We start from the raw sequence: 21,904 nt of genomic DNA on the forward strand, positions 1-21,904 counted from the left end.
TACACGTGCAACTGGCCACAGTCACAGAAGCAATACCCAAGCTGTGGTTTTTTAAACTGGCCATTGTAGCTCAAGGCAAACACTGAAATCACATCAATCTAGAATCACATCTTTTTATAGTTCTCCATCTCTCTTAACCTCTACCTTGCTCAAATACATATACTCATTAAATGGAGGGCACTGCTCCTGACGCTTCTTTCCTGCCGCCCAGCCCTGCTGCTGGACATCCTGCCTGCGACCGCTGCCCTGCAAACGCTCGTGATGTCAAACACTGGGGTGGTGATGTCATGGAGGGAGCAAACCACTTTCAGAGAAAGAAACAGTTGTTTTCACTCATGAGTATTGCTGTAAGCAAGGGCTTACTGTGATTTAGTACATTTAAAGCTACCTCAGGTAACATTTTGAACCCTTAACTCTGTGATGCCCCATTTTTAATGACATTTATCCTCCTCTATGTTTAATGTAATAGAAGTACTTCTATTGCCAATTTTTGTCTCAGTAGTTCCCTGGTGATGAGAACAGCAGGGGAAGAAGGTGGCACACACTTCCCCTAGATCAGAGTATCTGTCTCAGAGGGAGAACATTGCTGCTTTGTGTGGGTGGTGCCACCCACCTGGCATAAGCAAACGGGAGTTGGCAGCTGCATTTAACCAGCTGAGCAAGACTGGGTATTAGTGTTTCACCAGTTGTCACCAGCAGCTGACATACTTCAACAGCATAGGTGGTTTTAACATGTATCGGGCAAACAAAGGTAACCAAAGTTTTTTTTCCTTAAAGAGACAGAAAAAGTTTCACAATGGGGACATTAACTAGGGTTGCATGCCCCGCAGCAACAGTGTGACTGATTATTGCATAGCTAAGGTAAATCTGGATATATTTTATTATCCATCCCTCCTAAAGGAAGAGGAGAAACCAATTTTAGCTTTTTTACATTTCACACATTTTCCAGATATTTTTTAGCTTCACCTCCAAAATTTTAATGTTTTTCTCCTCCCTTACTTTTTCTAAATAATGACTCAAACTGTCAGAATACAGGGGAAAGAAGGCCATTCCTGGAGAGTTTTTAGCATGACAGACCTTGTGAGAAAAACATACGGGTATTCTGCTTTACAATAGGTGTCCCAAATACTCCAGTGTGTAATAGAATCTCTAGGATGACACTACAACATAAGTCACGCAGCAAATTTGGAAAGTCTGTTCTAAGCCGATTTCTCAAACTCAAATAATTTCTTGTCTGTATTTAACATATGTGTGTTTTACAGATATACTCCCAATAACTGCACTGTACACTCGTGATACTACATTGGGGTTTGTGATTAGAATGCTAAATTCAGGAAATAAAATGATCATTGTTATTGGCACTTTTATTAGTTGAATGAAACCTCTGGTGTTTTCCAAGTTTGCATAAACCTGACTTTGTCCCATTATGAGCTTATTCTCAGATTAAACACAGTTCATGACACTTTAATGTGTTAACTCTGCTTCATGATATTTCCTACCAGTGTTTAATTTCTTCTTTAATAGACCAGAGACTCTATGTCCACACAATTCTTTAATAAAAAGTTTTCAAATTCTAAAGACACTACCTTGACCTTTACTGAAATCAAAAGTACAGAGAAAATTAGGATATTCTTTCCAAAAAGTCCTTTTTAAAGTGAAATTTCCCCTAATAAAAGGTCAAGCTTTATTATCTATAAAATTAATGCTGTGTCCATCAAATTTGCTCTTACACATTGTTTCTATTATGTTTGGGAAGGCACAGGAGCTGTTTAGATCAGAAATAACACGATTCTTACTTAACTACCTTTCTCTGAAGTTAATTTGATAATGCTGAAAAATAATATCATCAAGTTCAGAAAGAATATTATAAACAAGTAAATTATTTTCTGCAGTGGAATGACTCTATTTTCTATGGTCCATTCATGGTTACTGTCCTACTGGTAAAGAATAGTTTTGTGATTTACTGAAAAAAGATAAAGATGTGATGGATTTATATAAAGAACTACGAAGCATGAAGCCTCCTGGTTTTACTTCTGACAGAAATCTTCAACATTTTACAAATAAGAAAATTGCCCTGGCACTTATCCCCTGCACTGAAGCCAGTGCCTGCTGAATCCAGTGACAGATTCTCTATTGCCATCAGTGAAAGGGTAGGAGAAAAGCAGCACTGTGAGTTTTGTTTTCAGCTGTCTCCACTCTTCACCCATGATAGCACTCGAATGCAAGGTCATTTTAAAAAGAGGTGACCATGGATGGGACAACAGTATCTTTTCTGTAATTATATAAATTCTATATGGTATGAATACTGATAGAAAATAATATGTTTATTTACTGTTTTAATGTATGTCTAAGGTCCTTTAGCAAGGTCTAAGGTCCAAGGTTTTATTTGATTTTAGAACCTCGCCTTATCATAAATACTGTTAAAAATTAGCGCACAACTCACAGACACCCTTGCACAGTAAGCGTCAAGTTTGCAATCCCTTATACTGACAACTAACAACGTTAACGCTACAGAAACTCCTGCTAGCGCTGTCAGAAACCTGGGGGAAGGAGGATTAGGCGTTGTTGATGTGGCCCCACAGACAGGCAGAGCTCTAACGGAGCCTCGGAAGCCTGGTGAGGACCAGTGTGGCACTGGGCCCGGGCGCTCTGTGTTCCGCTGGGAGCGGTGTCACACTGCTGCGCTGTGCACGGGCACCACCTGAGCTGCTCTGTGTTCCCCAGTTAGGGAAAGGAAAGTCTATGGCAGCTCACACTTCCTCAGTGCATGTGCTAGCACATCTCAGGTTTGACTTAGAGATAAGATGACAGGCCAAAGGAAATAATAACCTACACTGAATGCTTTTGAAAGAAGTATGGCTGATTAAGTATGGGGTTTTTTTCCTCTCCCTCCTTTTTGCCCCAAGTCTGTTAGCCCAAGCAAATGACTTGCTCTATTGGAAATGCCTCTGAATTGTCAATTTACCTCCCTATCTCATTTTGCAATTCTTAATCCTGCCTTTGGCTGCCCTGTCACATAAAAGTCCTAACTGTATTCCCTGGCATTAGGCTGCACTTACTAACCCGATGAAAGAGACTTGCAGTTTGTGGACAATGCTGTTTTAAAGAGAATGCATACAGTCATATTCAATCTGATTTTTTTCCTTTTTAAGTTAATAGAACCTTCTTTTAGAGTCCTGAAAGACTCATGTATTCATTTCATATTATTCTACCACAATTTGGCTTGTCATCTAATGTAATATCCCTTTTCAAGATGGGCATTAGCTGTGATGGCTAGAAAAATGAAGCGGGTTTCACAGCTTTGCTAGTTAGAATTATCAGTGGCCTGGAAATAAGTTGGGGAACACCTTCCAGGGATATTATCAGTCCTAGTCGTAACTATGGGGGACAAGGCAGACCCCCCAAACCTACCCGTTGAAATCAGTTCTAAAATTTCCTTGGCTGCTTTAGCCACAGAGTCTAGACTGAGACTTCAGACCGGCAGCACCTCTGTGCAAAGACAGCACTGCTCCCTCTGTGGATGGAAGCAACTGGACTGCAAGGGAACCAAAGCTGGCCAGGGCCTTGCCACTGGCTGGCCCCGCGAGAAGCAGTGCTCTCCAGCAGGCCCAGCACCACTCTCCTGCCCAGGTGTGACCAGAGGCAAGTACCTGTGTGCGAGTGAGGCTGAGGCTCTGGAGGAGCTCCTGCCCCTCTCAACTCCCACAAATTCCACTCATATATTTATATAGACCTGGAGATAATTTTTCCAGTTACCAACCTGCCTCTAAGTTTAATATGTTTCACAAGATGTTTGGCAATTAATCCAGGGGTGATACAGACCACAAGGTTAATATCAGCTCTTTAAGTTTTGCTATTTATTGCCACTTCCACATGTGGCTAAGCTACATACAGTGAAGTAGTACAATACTTCTGAATGTTCATTATTAACATCTTAGCACGACAGTACTAAATGCACACATGTGGTTTCTAATTACTTCATTCAAAGAAGTCAATAATGTTGGAGTAGATTAGCTCCTGTGCTAAACAGTACTGCAGAATTACAAATAAACACAGTAACAGCCTCTTGAATTAGACGCTGACTCAGTACCTCAACTGAACAGGATTCCTTTTCTCTAACCCACATTATAGATCTTCTCTTGCTCTGCTGTTCAGTGCATGGGCACCTTCCCCTTCTCTTCTTTTTCCAGAATGGAAAAAATTCTGGGCATTAAGAGGAGTCCCCTAGCAGTGAGGTTCTTGGCTTAGAATAGATCAGCAATGTGTATTATTGCCCTAAGCGCAACATAAAGGTACACCCAGAAAAACACTTTGTCAGACTGGTTTCCACAGTTGAAAATATTCAGCTTCTTCCTCCATCTATTTTCTTTGAGGATATTTGACTCCACTTTTAAAACATACACAACTTTGTTCTTTTGATAATCCCTTCATAATATTGGCCTGAATTTTTACTCTCACTGTAAGATGACATTTCCCAGTGTACCAGATTTTAAGATGCATTTAAAATATCTTTGTCCAATAGCAAGTAAAAGACAGAAGTAAGTTGAGTGCTACATTTTTCCATGGAAATTTCCTAAGAAAAATATGTATATGAATGTATAAGTAAATCATCATCTCAGCAGATTTTTTTTTTCCTTTATACTTAAGGCGATATTTTCTTTTTCCTGTCAGGCCCTGCAAATGTTCCCTGAGTCATGTGGTTACAAAAATGTAGAATTACGCTCCTAAAAAGAACATTTTACAATTAATCACCAGGGCTAAACCAGCTGCAGCTGTGGAAAAGCGTTAGCATATTAGCTGTTATATTACAGACAAATCTTTTATTTGTTTTGTGCCTTTAGCTCTGGAGATTTGGAATGTTCAGGATTTTATCTCTCTTTCTCTGCTCCAAAGTCACTCACTGAATTTTCACTAAATAGTTTAATTTTGATTATATTTGACAGAAGGAACTTTAATCCACACAATATGTAAAAAATACTGCATTTTAACAAGGGTTTTTACTTATGTTTTTATTGTCACTGTCATGGTATTGAATAGAATTCAGCATATCAGGGATGAGTTGTTATTGGTATTTAGGTGCCTTAGGCTTTCTAACTGCTCAAATATTATGAAGAAATTAACTCTGATAAAGATGATTTATTACTTTCCAAGAATGTTCATAGAATATTTGCATCTAGCATTAAGATCCCAGCGTAGGAATACATGTGAGACGTAATCTTAAATCAAAGCTGTTCTAAATTTGAAGTTTTAAGTTAATTCCTGTTTTTTCTTTGTGACAAAGATCTCCGATACCTTCAGGTGGCCACCTAGCAAAGTGCTGAAGTGTACCCTTAAATTTACATGTGCACTTTTCTGAACAGAAAATTTCAATCAGGAAAAAAGTCATATACTTTAACAAATATGATCCATAATAGTTACTCACCACTGTCTATTGCCAGAAAGAGAGCAGTGTAGATGTTATTTTGAACATAAGGAGATTCCCGATCCAGGACAGCAGTGGTGCCAATGGTACCGTTGGTAGGGTTAATTTCTAGCCAGCCTGCTGGATCCTTGTAAACCGAATACCTAAATAAAAACATAGAAGTTGTTAACAAGTTACATATCTGGACATAAAACAATTACATTACTACAAAAGAATATGTCTTTGCATTCACTGGCTTTCGTGGGGTGAAGCTCTTAACACTTAAAAAATGCAATTTAAACCTTGTGTCTTCCCTTTGAGATAGTTCATTATTGTTAGGCTTATCTAATGAATGGAGAGATAGAGAGAGGTTTGAGTCAATTTCTTTGGATGCCTATGTCCCAAAACTTAGTATAGAAATCAGTATTTAAAACATTATGTAGGACCTATTTCCTACTGCTGTGTTACACAGCCAGAGAATCTGAACTCTTCCAGTGGACCTCTGCATCAACACTGGTATTCACAGACTTCCTGAATCCTCTCAGGGTCCTCCTTTTTCCAGACTCAAAAAGTCTGGGTGGACTAGGAGTTATAATTTTAATTTATTTTTTGAGTGTTTTTCATTTTTGTGTTACAATTAGTTATTTTGGGTGAAGCTGGAAACGTAATAAATTGTGGGGTATGGTAGCAAAAAGAGACTATGGATTCATTAGGTCTAACAGGAGCTGGTATTATGCAGACCCAGTTTGCATACATTTGTTCTGCAGTTGGTGATCTGCAGTTTCCTGCTTCTGATGGTTTCAAATAGATGCTTAGAATCTTGGAACAATTCAACCACATTTGTCTAAATAAGGATTTGAAAATGCTGTCTGTCAGATCCCTCAATAAATATTTCACTTGCACTTTCTTTGCACTAATAGGCACAAATATAAATAGGCCCTGATACTGAAAATATTTAGAGAGATTATGGAGTTTATGCACTAAGAACTATCCTACTTGACTGAAGTAATACACATAAAAATGTTCATGATTAGGGTCTAATTCTATAGTCCACTAAATATACTAAGTAATTTAACACCACAGAGCTGAATTGACTGGTACCAATTCCCTCTCTGATGAAATGTCTTAATATTTTAAATCAAAACTCCAATCATATAATCAATACTTAGTATAATAACCTGTTTCTCTTTTTTGTAATTAACTGTTATAGGTCATAAACAGCCATACAATCTTCTGTAGACATTTTAAATTATAAGTAATGGACATTAATGTCCAATTGTTTAATGAGTATGTGCCTGGCCAGTGCCTCTTAGTGACGTTCATGTAAGAGGTGTCCCATGTCATAATGCTGCCAAAAATAATTTATCAGTGCAACTATTTCCTGAGGGAATAATCAAAAATAACGTTGTTGGAGGGGAAAAAAAGAAGTAAAATGAAATACAATGGCAGTTGCTAGAAGAAGAAAGAATAAATTGCAGGCCAAAGAAAGACATGGTCTCATTGAATGCTTATTTCAGAGTCTTGCTTTGATCTCTTGTGCCCTCTGGAAAGCAGAAAAATAAGTTGTGATTAGTTGCTAGATCCCTCTAGCAGACTGTTAAGGGGTGGCCTTTATCATACTAACAATAAGGAGGCATGTGCAGCTGTCCTATCCAGCTGCCTCTGGCCTCCTAAGTCCTCATTCCAGACCTCAGTCCTGTATAACTCGAGCTTTTTCATGGTTGAGTTATTTTGATCTGGCAGAGTTTGAGAACTTTGGAATTTTGCTGGGATCTCAGAAAAGCTAGGCAGAGCTGGTAGATGTCCCAGATGGCCATTAATATCATTCATTATTGTTGCAGAAAATTTTATTGTGTTTGAGCAGTAGGTCTGACCATTGGCCAAAGGTAAAAGAAAAACAAAAGCAATTGACTTCGTGCATGGCTCAAGTTTAAATTCTGTCATTAAGACGGCACTGTAAAAGACTGTTGAATGAACCAAAGAATGGATCTCTTCCGTCCCTCATCCCAGGAACTTGCCCTCCAGCATTTGAAATAACGCCATGGGAAGGTGTCATTAAGCAAAGACTTTTTTTCCCCGTGTAAATTAGGATTAGAATGGATTTGATTTATGATAGCCTTTGAATAATAAATTTTGGACACGGACACCATACTATTCCACAGGAAGAAAACTTAATTGTTAAAAGGGGAAAAGTTCTGGACAAATTGGTTTCTTCATGCATAAATGAGGCAGTGCACATACAGGTACCCAGGCCTGAGACATACAGGGACAGAAACACAGACATATTTTCGCAGCCCGCAGATCACGTATCCATTATAACTGGATTAGCTGGAGGCAGAGCAAGACTTGAATTTATGCCTTAGAAAACGCAGGGCTCCAGAATCCCTATGAATTTGCCATGTGACCCGCAGGTCCATTTAAATAAACTATTCCATGGGTTGACATTATACTTCAAAGATGGATAAAGTACTCTTATTTCAAAAGAATGGGAGTCCAAAGATAAAATACTGAGTTTTGTCTTTGAAAAACAAGATCACTTTTAGCAGAAAGCCATCTCTTAATTCATCAGAGAAATACCTCTCATCAAAAAAATCATCAGTTGCCTCAAAATTTCTTTGGTGTGCCTCCAGGGGAGTTGATATTATCCTGCAGAAGATGAAGACAGCTAATTTCAGAGGTGCTAACAGACAACACTCTCCACGTGACTGCTGTTCTTCACCAAGACTGTTTGAGGCTTGAAAAATGCAACTTCCTCAGGGCTGCTGAACCAGATTGCCTCTTCCATGGTACATAGGAACACACAGGTGTTCAGGCAGCCAGTTTCAGGATCAAAACTTCTATATATATATATATATAAATATATACACAGCCACAAAATATTCCACATTTTTATGAGCTTTTACTATGTTAAAATAAATTAAAGGACAAATTTGCAAACCAGAACCTTTTGGAATTTATGAGAAAAAGAGACAAACACTGAAAATGCTTGGCTTATTCAGGCTCCCACAGGTGTCACTCAGACTTTCACAGTGGCTTCCCCAGGAGCAGAAATTAGCCCTTAGGGAGTACATGGAAAAGAATCAAAGGCAAATGCTAGTGCATAGTGCGACATTCCGTCATCCCAACATGTCCTTCCACTTAATAACCATTTAAACATTAATCAATACGTGGGCTTTATCTCCTGTTAAAATGAGTTACTAGAATAGTAACAATGCAGATCATTATTTCATTTCACTTCTTTGTTTCTTTTTTTTATTGTTGTTTTTATAACTTTGCAACAAAGGTATGCACAAAAAAATGAAACAAGGGCAGCCTAAACAATTCCTAGTCTATTGTAAAACTGCAAATTCTCAATTAACCCCGAAACAATTTAAGAAGATTCAACACTTCTAAAGTAATGAGAATTTAAAATGGATTGTATTATCTTCCCTGATTGCTCTACAAAGCACTGTTGGCTGTGCAAATAAAAAACTGAATTGTATAACCTGTGATTTGGCACAGGATATTGTAAAAGTAGTACTTTGTCTTTCCCACCACATTTTTTACTTATTGTAAGAGTATATTGCAGTACAGTTAAGATGATTGTTCTCTGTTCATTTTTTTGAGGGCTCTGCTTGCAAAAGTTTTAGAATAGACTCATTAAGAGAAGCACTATAAAAAAAATAGAAGTATAGAATACAAAACTTCACTTCCTACCTCTGACTATAGTGGGATCTGCTGATTGCACAGCAGTTTTGAAAATCAGACCATTTTTTAAGGTGGTTAAACATGGACTTATGTGCCTGCTTGTACCTATTCAGTTTTGAAAATCATAAGCACATTGATACATCTGTATGAATGTATACAGAACTATGTTCTCTGGTGTGCCAATTACTGTTTATTTTGGTCTTATTCTACACTGCAGTAGTGAAATTTAGTGCTGCTTTGTGGAGTTTCTTTATTTCTTTTTTTTTTTTTTTTTTTTTTTAATTTTAAACCATGCCAACAGCTTACAGTTCCCAAGGGCTTATATGACAACAGGGCATGGGCAAGGGGGAATAGACTATTTTGATTATGACCTCCTTGCACTAGGTTCATGTCCTTGCACTATCCATAAGACAGGTGTTGCAAAGGAAGTAGAAAAAATAATTCCCTTAGACTGGAAATCATCTGCTGCAAAGTTTAAGTTGACATACACTTTAAATACAGACCTACAAACAGATGCAGAGAGGCTATAGATGCAGAACAAGAGAACACAAATCAAAATAAAGTAGAAAATACATGGAAATAAGTTAAAATTTATAAATGGCATCTTCCCCTTCCTGTAACACAGGGAAATAATCCAGAGAACACCTCCTGGGGTTGCTAGCTGACGTGCATGGTGCTGGTGGCTGGCAGCTTGATCGTTACACAGAACAGTGGTGATAACATGGACATAGAAATCTCATCAGAGCCACAACCTTGCACCAGCCACAAACAGAATTTCATAGCCGACAGTGCAATAGCCCAGGGTGTCACAGGAGAGCAGCCACGCATCTAGGCACAGAGTCTGATGCTGCTCTTGGCAAGGACTTCCAGAGCTTGGTAGCTGCCAGACTTTTCCCATGTGGAGTCAAGGGGTCTTGGCTCTTACGCTTTAACAGAACGAGAAGGAAGGCAAAATGAAGCAGTGCCAGATCTGTGCAGAATGACACACCTGTGCCTGTCGGATGTGCAGCATTGACAGGCGTTAAGGTGAGCAATCGAGGCTTGTCAGGGTGGTGGTTTTCAGCCTTGCGCACCCAGAGACTGCTCGTGTTGTACAGAGGTGGCATGAACAGAAGACACAACAGAAGTGGTGCAGTGGCACCGGCCCAGTGAAATACCTGTCTGAGTCTGCAGCCAGGCTCTGCTACGATAATATGTAACAGGGTGAGAGACTGCAGGCAGCAAGTTGACACTGCAGTGGACTAGTGAGCAAGGCTGGTCTGGCTGAATTAGGACTTGGACAATTGGATTTTGAGTCCTGGCTCTGTCACAATGGAATTAGAGAAGCCCTTTAATTCATGCTATGCCCCCAACTCAGCTTTAAAATGGTGAGGATGTATTTCTGCCTTGAAAAGCTGTTAAAAGGATAAAATCTCTAAAGCACTGCAAAAGGACTGACAACATATAGCAATGAGGGACATCAAAAGTACCGAGATAGACAGAATAGAACAGAATAATTTGAATATTTACTGGCATTTTCAAATTAAATAGTTGCTTAATTTTTTTTAACTGTGTTTAAAATAGAGTTAAACCAAGCTGAGTAAAAATTCATATTCTCTGTGATACATACTTCTATATATGTGTGTGTATACTTCCTGGTCTTGGGTGAAACTGAGAGTTTCAAAATATTGATAGTAACCATTTCACAGTGTTTCAATCTAACTGGCAGGAGTCAGTATCAGAAATATAACAAAGCTTATTCATACATTAGATTTCTAAATCCTATTTGCTGCTTTTATGGATCCTGGTCCCACTGACATAAGTGAAAAAATATCAGTTGAATAGACCCAATAGTTCACCTAAGAAGTATAGCTACGCATTTGTATTTTGAATGAAAAGTATTCCTCTTTATCAACATTTCTGAATCCACAGCAGTTCCCCTACAATTAGGTAACACATTGAAGTTACCATATCTGCCTTGCTCCTGCTGGGACTATATCATGTAATGGCAGTGTCTGAAATTTTTCTATGAGCTCTTCATGCACTCCTCAAGTAAAATGATCAGTGGGGAAGGTAACTTTGTATTGTCTGTGCCTAAGAGCTCAGCATGAGAACTCCCTTTTGCCTCTGAATGAAAAAAATCTCTAAACATAGACATTATGTAACCTTTAAATCATGCCAATATGGATTTAATCTCATTATATCAAGTCCACCTGAAAAATCAAGAGCAACTACCTCTGGAAGAAGATTCACAAGTATTTCAGAGAGGCTGGCGTAACAATTACAGCATAAATATATGCACCTATGTAAACAAAGGAGGTTCTAAGAGAAAGACAAAAACACTTCCCAAAATATAAGTGTAACATTAAAAATATGGATTAAAACTGCATTGTGCTTCATATGCTTTATGTAGGGATGACATAACGGAGAGCTTTAGAGATCAACATGCTTCCCATCATGCTCCATCTTTTCTACTGTGCTATCATTACCTTTTGCCTGCACTAATTATGGCAGCATATGGCAGCAAAAAGAGTAGAAAGGAAACCTTATTGCAACACAGCAATTCTCTAGCTGAAATATACTCCAGACTCATTAATGATGACACACTGCAATTTTTCTGCTATTTGACTATATGATAGCAAAGGTATTCCTGCTCCCATACTGGTTTAGGTTATAAGCTTTGGGAGAGCAACTTACATTTCTTATACGTATATTCATAGTCTTGCACAGCAGGGTCTCTAATTGCTAGCCCATGCTGAATGAAAATGATAATAGCAATTCTCTAACATACATTACATCTAACGTTCTGTAACTGTATTAACAATTGATTCTGTGAAGATATTTTTTATGCAACTTTCAAGGTTGTTTTCTTATTTTAAAATGTTTGTGTCATTAAAACCATTGGAAGAATGACTTTGGAGCCTTGTGGGCTTTCACTGTTTTCAGATATTGAATTAAAATGTTGATGAATAAAATGTATTAATTGCAAGGTGCAAGTGAACACACCTCCTTTCAATACTACTTTCTCACGTGCTTTCCCATTTGGATACCCAAAAACATTGTTATTTCTTTATGACCCTTGAAGAGCTCTACAATTTCTACTGAGATCCGTATGACAGGATGTCTTCGCATCTTTCTGTATGAGGTAAACTCAGAGGCTGGTATCTTGCCATTCAAGTTGGAAATGCCTCGACCTGAGCCCGCATGTGAGCATCACGCTGTTTCACATCTCCTTCAACAGTCAGTGATGGTCTGTTGTCCGACAAAGCGCCGATGCCAACCACTCATCTCCGGTGCAGTTGGCATTGGTCTGCCCTAGCAGTTTTGTGCCTTCTTTTGCAATTCCTTTTAAATGAGCACATGCAGTTAGCGTGGCAGTGTTGTCAGAACTATAAAATTACTATTATGGGCACAAGATCATGAGAATTTCAACATAACTCAGCGGTTGCTTAGTGTTCTGTTATGCAGGCATAACTGAGTAATAATTCAAAGCTAAGACTTTTTCCATAACTCATTAGCAATTCAAATAACACTGCCTGAAATAACAAAAGCATGTCAACAGGTAAATGGCTGTGTGTTAGGAGAGAGGGGCAAAAACTGATTGGTCCTGTTTTTCATACTCACAGGCGCTACATTGCTGTTGGCAAGCGGATATGCAATGCTACCCTGGCACTTGCTAAATCTCCTATTCCACATTGCTTTCAACACACTCCTCTGTACCCGAGCGTGTGGCCCTTCTGCTTCCTGAGGGAATGCATCAGGCAATTTCACTCTATTTATAGACATATCGACTGCTCACTGCACTGCCTGCAATAGGTCTATGGTCTGCACACAGGAGACGTGGCTACTAGACAAGTCAGGTATACATGTAACATTCCAGGATCCAGATAACAGTTTGGCAGTTTTGGGGAACTGGGAATATTAAGTATTCATAACAGAGCTAATGAAGATCCCTGTTGAATAGTGGCCATAGATTTGTCATCCCATGCATAGGACACTCATAAGATGATAGATCAACACATGGAGCCCTACCAAGTCAGCCAGCTGAAATAGTTCTTTAGCTGTAGCATTTTTCCTTTCACCCCTGTAATATGAATCAACAGAAGAAAAATCCTGCATTAAGCTCAGTGCTATCAATAACAGCTTGTTAGTAGTACTAGCAAATTTAAAGCTAGCCCAGATATCTATCCACTGTGCTGCGGACACAACCTAAAAAAGCATTTCCATGGCAGGTAAGGACTAAAAAGTAACCAGAGGACTTCGTATCACAGGGAAAACAGAAGCGTAAGTGCTTCACTGCAGAATGTTTTTGAGACAAAATGTAAGCATTTATTCATCAAAAAAGCTACAGGTTATAAGAGAAATGATAAAGGCAACAGTACTGACAGCCCATTAAAGGGCTTTTTCAGATCTTTTCCGGTCACTTGTATAAATGTACATGTTGATTACTGACCCTCAGGGCTTTCAGAAAATGTCTTCTGTATGTCTATCCTTGTGATTCCACAAAATGGTCACTGACAGTTTTCAAGACCTGTCCTGAATCTTAAATGTAACTGCACCTGGCCAAAACCTTGACATACACATATCCCTCGTAAACCTGCTCTATTAACACAAGAGTTAAGAAGCCCCCAACAATCTTCAAAAGATGCTATTGAAAAGTCATAAAGGATATCTAAACTGTCATCTGTTTGTACTTTCCATTCCCCATATTTGACTTATATACTACAGTTGGCAAACTAAGCATAGTTAGGCATCTTTTCCCATTAACTATATGATCATACAAAATTCATGGTTTTGAATTTGGATTGAAATGCTGCTACTAAAAGTGTGGCTATATGCTAAATGTGCAGTAGGCTGTAAAATATCTCCTGCAGTGCTCTCCTGCAGAGACTTGGACATGCTCAAATTGCTTTGGCTAGATTGTTTAAAATAAAAAATTTTAAAATATACAAAGCAAATTTAACTGAAATATACTATTATTAATCAGAATAAACATATCATTAACAAAATCTAAAACCTCAAATAAATCACATCTGGTGACATTGTTGAGAAAGGTTTTAGGTCAGATGCATTTTTAAACTTACTGAAGATAGAGGATTTATGCAATAGTCATTTTTCAGCTTCATGGAACAGATTTATGGGCTTGCAGACTGTATTTTCACAGGCTGGAAGTGTCAACTTAGAGTACAATTTAAAAAATAAATTAAAATCCCCATCAATGTTCTGCCACAAGTTACTCTGCATTTTTGGTCACTGAAAATTCATGTTTCTCTTTGATAAACTGGACATATTCCAGGGTGAATTCATTAGCTACACACTAGTGCATAGCTTAGCTCTGCAGGTCGGGCACGACAATCTTTGTAGTAACTCACTGCAGCAGTTTTTTCCTGGGTGATCCTGAAGTGTCTCTCAAGCTTCTAGGCATTTATGTACAAACATAAGCATGCACATACTTTATTCTAACCCTATCTGAATAGGCATCATACTTCTCTGGCTTCAGTGCCAGTCTGGCACATGAAATAATGTAATAATCCCCTCCCAAGTGCATGCATATCGGTTAGGATGTACAGTGGACAGGATATATATACACACACACACTACTAAATTCAGTGGTGTTGCACAAGACTGATATAATGTTGCTTTTTAAGATTTAAGGTTTACGTACATTCATGTTCTGGTCAGGCATGTGTTGTTAACATCAGTTTTCTATTGATTCAGTCTCAAGAAAACCTCATTTCAGCTTGTTCTAAAGCAATGTGTATTTCACAGAGAACCAGAGCAGGATTGCTGTGGTACAACAGGGCTGAGCATACCACTGAAGAAACTCGGTAATTTTTATTAAAACTCCTCCATGATGTATAAACACAGAATATTCTCTAGAAGAAGCTTCCCTTTGGGCCACCTTCTTTCAGTCACCCTTTCACTTTATGAGTAATATATAGATATTTACGGCAAGAAAAGGACTCTGCCCAAAGCTCTGGAGGACAACTTGTCTGCTCCAGCCTTTCCTGGCTGGTGTCTGTCCATAAGTCACAGGAAAGTCTGCTGAAAATGTAAACCAGATTTTTCAGAAATATTTCAGCCATTATTTTTAAAATTATTTTATGATTGAAAGTGTACTTTTTTGATACAACATATTTAAAAAGGCAGACGAAATAATAAAATGGAAACTCTAGACACTACTTGGTCTATATCAAGATGCCATTATACTTAGAAACACTGTAACATTCTATTTCCAGTTTACAAAGTAAAATTCTAATTTAAAATTATAACTTAAAAAAATTCAGCCAGAAATAATAAAAATTAAATCTCCCTCCCCCCAGAGTATATTTTCTACAAGCAACAAATCTTGAGAGCAATGATTTTGCTTAAAACAAGCAAACAAACCAGAAGAGTTTCTTGCTTCAATCTTTTTTTGCAGTTAATTGGGCTACAATACAAATATTGCTTTATATGGGTGGAAGGAGATTGTAATGCTGAGATATCTCTATTTGTGGAATTTTCTCTTGGCTTCACTCAGAGCCAACTGCAGACCCAGCAGACAGAATTAAGTAGCATACCTCTTACAGAACTGGTTTTTGTCTCATTCAAGTAAAAATGAAGTATTGCCAATACAGGCAAATTGGAACATATGGGACGGCATAAAAGGTCAAATGAGAGAGCTTCAGCTGCTCATCCTTACTGCTAATGACAGATCAATATATACCCAATATTGTCGCCTGCTACTCACTGAATCAGAGGCAGCATGGTGGAAATTACAGTCAGAGTTATAAAAAGAAATGTTGGTGCTATTCCGCATCAGACTTGGAAGGCAATGAGCTCCTTTGCTCAGACACTAGTGACCAAGTATTTTTCAGGCTGGAGCTCTAATCTTGTAGAATTTAGCACTGGAAGTGGTTCCTGTGCCCTGAGGGAACAGTTTGCAGGGCTGCGGCCACATTACAGACAGAATTTGCTTCTGTTTCCATCCGCAGGGCACTTTTAAAATTATGCACCCTACCTCACTATCCGAGCAAAAAGATTCACTGTTTCAGGTTTATTTTGCTTGTCACGTCAGCAATTTAGGAGGTTGGCTTTCATCGCAATTCTCTATCTACAATGATATGATCAAAACAGAATGAAAAATTAGATGAAATTCAGTTTCTCATCCCCTGCCACTGAAAAATATCAGATGAGAAAATGGTTGACTAATTAGTTATCTGTGTGGAGACACAATAGGAGTAAAACTCCTTGGTAAACATGAAGAAACTAACAGGAGAGTCATTGCAACTGGAATAATAAAAAAATCCAAACACAAAACCTACAGCAATTAATCAAATTAAAATACTGAAATTGTAATAATGAGGTAGTTAAATAAAATGTTATGAAAAGGAAAATATTTTTTGTTATTATTGTACACTCTTTCAAACATTTCTCTATACCAAGATCTTTTTTCCAGGTTTTTTTTCCTTCAGGGCAAAAAAATCCTAGAAGCTGAGTTGTTACCAAAAAAATCCACAAACTCATTTATGTATTTTTTAATCAGAAGTGATTAGGGCTACGGTTAAATGAACCCAGAGGCTATAACTACCTGAATTATTCCTAAACCTAGGGAATAATACACCATATCTGGGACTAACACACTAGTATAATCAGGTTGTTACTGTTAGAATAATTGTCGACACATGCAAATCAGTAAAAGTTTTTTCATTGTAGCAATTGTGCCTCAAAAGCTAATCAACATGAGATGAGCTGGAGGTTCTTTTATAAACTACCTAGAGAAGGTTTTGCAGTAAAACTCTATCAAAGTTTCTGCACTTGCCAGTTCGGTGCAACTGTGCTTCCAGCAAAAGCAGCTTCTCCCCCTGCAAATCCATTTGCTACTTTCTCTTTCAAGCAGGGGTCCCGCTAGCTTTTGAAAAGATAGGACATTTTTTGTAAGAGCCCAGCAGATTCACTATTAAAATGTCACTATTGAACACAGCCATGAAATAGCACATTTCTGCAGATTCAGTGCAAGTTATTTTTTTCTAAGGGATGGGCAGAAAAGAGGCGAGAAGTGGCTCACTACTGTGAAGCATTAGTCCATCTGGATCAATAAAACTCCCGTTGGACTGCGGATCCTACTGCCAGGAACTGGCTGGTCCCAGCAAGGGATTACTGCTGCCAGCTGCCATAAAACCTCAGTTTTGCCTTGGCTATTACCAAAGTCACAAAGAAAACACCCTTGCCTGGAAGCACTTCCCCAAAAAGGCAGGGCAGGGGAGCCACGAGTCTTGGCTCCAGCACAGGTTTGCAACCTGAGCCTGTGTGATACAATCACACTCACAAGATCCAGTCCTGGCCCCTATTAACATCTATTAACTTTGGGACTCATCTCATAAGGAAGGAAGGGAATTAATGTTTCTGCAAATTAATTTCCAAAATGAAAGTGTAACGAATTGGTGAATATGCTGAATAATCATTTTAGCACAGTTTATGTCCTGTGCCAATCTAAGGCCTTCGCAATATTGATGCCTTTCAAAGCAGGGGTTAGGGCAGCAGGCATCCCCTGTGCACTACTTTAGCTGTTTCTTTCACACTCACTTGCCTCTCTTGTTGCCGTTTTCCCATCAAAACTTTTCAAAGAGTTACAGTCCAGTGTAAATCTAGAAGACCCTGGGACTAGGTTGGACCAGAGATGGGGAATAACTCCCCCTGTCGCTCTGAAAATAATTAAAAATAAAGTCTAGAACTATCATAGGTCATTCTCCCTATTGCCAGAGGAGCAAGAAGTACCAAAGAGGACTTCTTGAATTGGTTCCTGCAGGTTTAGCAGAATTACTTCCTTTGATACTAAACACGCACAACTTTTCCCATTAATTACAGATGTTCATTGGGAAGTGAAGAACATTCACAAATGACACAAATGGAAAGAACGGTGTCTAAATCTGAACATACACATGTGGGATCTCTGGGACCACAGCTTCCATTTATCCTCAAGGCATTCAGAATTATTAACAGCATGACTTTCCTCTATCTTATCCCTTATTACATGTAGTAATTTTTATCTCTTCAGTGCTAGAGAAAATGCTGGGAAGGAGTGTTGAAACTATGAATTTCATATGAATTAAAACTGAAATGCTTCTTTGATTTATGTGGGAGAACCTACCCTGGAATTTGAAAGAGGAAAAAATGTGAGGTATTTTTTTCATGCTCACTAGTAAAGAAAATAATTATCTCTAGCAGATTAAATTATAATCCTCAAGTTGAAAGATGATGCTTCTGTCAGTTTTTTCTTTCTTTAAAGACTGCAATGTTTACTAGAGAAAAATGTGCCCAGTATTTATGAACTATAGCTTTTTTTTTAAAAAAAAATTAATACCTGGAAAAAATAAGCAGCTGAAGGAGAGATGAGCTGCAACAGAAGTCAGGAAGTAGGTATTAACCAAAACAGCGCAATTTCAAGTAGAGGTATCTTATGAATTGTTAACAGAATTAAAAGAGACTGTAAACATTGCTGAATGGACAGTTATTTAAAAGTTAATGAGACCTTGAAAATGTAGCAGATTTGGTGAAATCTATTCTACCACAGAAATCTGGATCATAGACACAAGAAGAAAAATATTAACAAGATAGATATTTTGTTAGGAAATTAGTTCCAGACTCACAAACCTCAACCCTGAAATCAGTGGACAGCATTAAAGCTGTAAGAGTTGCCAAGAAGGAAATGTCCGATCAGTCTGTCAAGGACAGAAAAGATAAAGCGAAAGGTTCCAAGCAACGAAGAACAAGAGGCTGAGTCTCTGTCTTGGATAAAGTAGAAAATACTCATCCCTTAAACAGGAACATGAAGTATCTGCTACGAATAACATGTAACTACAGTAAAAGACAGACCCAGTGATTCACAGAAAAGATACCACATCAATCATGTGGCGATTTTCTTATTCCTAAGTAACTCTGTGAAATAAAAATTTCATTACAAAGGCCAAATACTTCAAACAAAGTTACTTGAGACCTGAGTCCTAATTCCATGAGATCTTTCTTCAAGAAAAAAAAAAAAAATTAGGGCTCCCCTGGCTATATCATGTATTTCAGCAAAAAAATTTACATAAAAGTATATTTATTGTGATGAACCAGCATGTTTTTTCTTAGCTTAGCAACAATAGACAAAAAAGGGACTGACATAAGAGAGAACAAAATTTAACACACAATAAATTGACCGTGCAATAAGTAGCAATTCAGAAAGAAAATCTGTGAAGAAGCTGATACTGCCAGAAAAGTAATCGAAGTAGTTTCCTGTGCTGACAGAGCTGGGACGTCCCTGAGTTGGCTGAACTTGCACAGGACTTATTTCTAAGATTCAGCTATTTCTAAGGCGAGCGCCATAACACAAGAGATGATAGGAGAGCAATAATGTTCTGCTGACTATGAAAAGCCTCTGAGCTTCTTGGCAGGTTGCAGTTAGGGGCCTGGCAAGAAAAAGAGCCCCATTCCTGCTCATTCCCTCTCCTTTTCCCATCAAGTGCACAACACTGTCCCCCCAGCTCTGTTTAAACTGTATGTATGTGACAGCTAGTATAAAATATGCAGCTGGTGCAGGTTTTCCTCTCCAGAAACTCAATTTGATGAGATACTGGTTGCTAATCCTATGATTCAATTCATGTGTGTTTTCATGTATTTGACAGGCATAATCTTGAGCGGCAAAGTTCCACGTTGGAATCCAAACTTCACTGAAGTGAAAGGAAAACACCAATTCTGGGAGTTGAGCTGAACCTGATCCAGGCAAAAAACCTAGCTTGAATCTTGTTTTTTCTCACTTAGAGCACTGCCTGAGTCATTATTTGTAGTCTTTGCTCAATGTGGAGCTGATCCCCAGAAGTATATTTCATGTTACCAGTTCACAATAACAACTGAATTAATAATTGACATCTCTTAGCAGGGATTTGTTCAGCAGGGAGAGCTGTGTGAACCCGCAGCAGTCTGCAGCATCACCCCTCAGCCTCTCCTGTCACCCTCCACAGCCACGGGCTGCTACTGCTGCCACAGCCCCATCAGCCCCCACCGCCCACTAAGCCCCAGGTGCGCCCCGTTACACAGACCCGAGCACACGCATTTACACATTTCCCATTACGTTTGTGCTTCTGTACCTCTGGGATGGGTGCCTGTGGGCAGAGCTTTATCAGCAAGGCTGGATGGTTTCACTAACTCATTTTCTCTACCCCCCACGACACCGATGCCAGCTCTAAACCAACAAAACGCCACTATGTCTCTCCCCTACCCGCTACGGGATCCCTGACGCAGGGAGCCTGACAGAAGCAACAGCAGTGTGCAGAAATTCAAGTTCCTGCTGGTACATGTCACTGGGAAGAGGAGAAGGTGAATGAAAGGCTCATCCTGGCTGAAGCCCTTCACTTGGACTTCCTAAATGCTACCTCTAGGGAGGAGATATGTGGAGTTCCAAACCTAGTCAAAATATTTTAGAATGAAACAGAATCAAATCAGAATGGTTTTGGTCACAGTTGGGTGCCTACTGATGAGTTAGTTAGGAGTTAGTTAACTCCTTGTTCCCCATTTAATCTACCAAGCATCTATTATGAAGGTTGAATTCTCTAAAGGCCAGTGCAAGAGCAGGAAATAAGGATGAGGGGTTTTTTTTAAGGAAAAGAGTTAGACTTTTACTAACTTTTTTCTTTAGTAGCCTGTATTTTCCTATATTTCCTCTAAATTCCAAGTGTTTCTTCATGAAAAATATTTTATACACACACAAGCACATGTAAATAAATTTGTCCAAGAAGGATTTCTCAAGGAAATTCTATGAGATATTCACACAGATATGAGAGAATTACTCTGTGTAGGCATTACTTCTGGAAAATTATAGAGGCACTTACATAAAAACTTGCACTACCCGATGTCCTGGTAAAAAACACATCCTTACCATTGCTTAACATCAGATTGTGTTTTCATTTGCATATTACAATCCATGAACATGATAATGCTAATTTCACATCAATGTCTATGTGAAAAATATATGCAAGGCTGTCTAATGTTTGATTAATGGTCTGACTTTATCCAGAAGAACTGGAAATTCTCATAGGGTTTTATAAATCAGTGAAGAGCCAACAAATTAATAACTTTATTTCCAAAGAAATAGAACTCAACTAATTCCATAAAATATGTCACTCTGGTATTATTATTGCAGCAATTAAGATGTTTTTCCTTTTAGTTCTTTAGTATAGCTTTGTTTAAAAATAACAGTATTCACAGGAAAATAGACTGTCTTGATGCTTTTGTATGTTTAATGTAGCCCAGAGGAATTAATACCCACCGAGTGAAAATACTTCCTGACCTTGTAGCATTCAATAACAAAGAACAAAAGGGTAGGTGAGAAATTCAGAGGCACGTGTGATAATGTGAGTATATAATATTCAAGAAAAATTCACACTGCCATCCAATCCAATAATATGAAGAAAAAGGCACATTTATTCCTTCCTAATAATAACACAAATTAAGTTTTCATTTTTCCAGCTGGTTTTGAATACACTATGCACTTCATGGGTGCAGTTCTTACAGAAAAAAACCCTTAATTAATTCTCTTTCATTCTTTTTGTTATAACAGCCAATCTCCTCTATCTAAGGTTTATTTGACTGGACACACTGAACTATACAAAAAACATCCAACCACTCTCTGTCCTAAATGTTGAAGCAATACGTGCTATCATGGCACATCTTTTCCTTTATTTTAGGCCAGTTTCTTTTGTTAGCCTAATTCACTATATTTAATGACCATGCCAAATGAAAAGGGAAGTGTGATTTACCTTTTCTAATCTCTATGAATCAGATTCTCAGGCATTCAAGCTGTCCAAATGCACTTTAAAA

At 38.4% G+C, this 21,904-nt stretch overlaps 1 protein-coding gene across 3 annotated transcripts in view; it reads right to left on the minus strand.

The window, feature by feature from the left end:
- Positions 1–21,904, minus strand: part of CDH13 (cadherin 13) — a 516,496-nt gene that overhangs the window by 33,655 nt on the left and 460,937 nt on the right. For all 3 annotated transcript variants that reach the window (XM_074839583.1, XM_074839584.1, XM_074839582.1), the window contains one exon: positions 5,423–5,565. In XM_074839583.1, the coding sequence (XP_074695684.1) occupies positions 5,423–5,565 (143 nt within the window). The remainder of the gene's footprint in view (positions 1–5,422; positions 5,566–21,904) is intronic.

The sequence above is a fragment of the Strix aluco genome, chromosome 14 (assembly GCF_031877795.1).
Source record: "Strix aluco isolate bStrAlu1 chromosome 14, bStrAlu1.hap1, whole genome shotgun sequence".
In the NCBI taxonomy this organism is placed as follows: domain Eukaryota; kingdom Metazoa; phylum Chordata; class Aves; order Strigiformes; family Strigidae; genus Strix; species Strix aluco.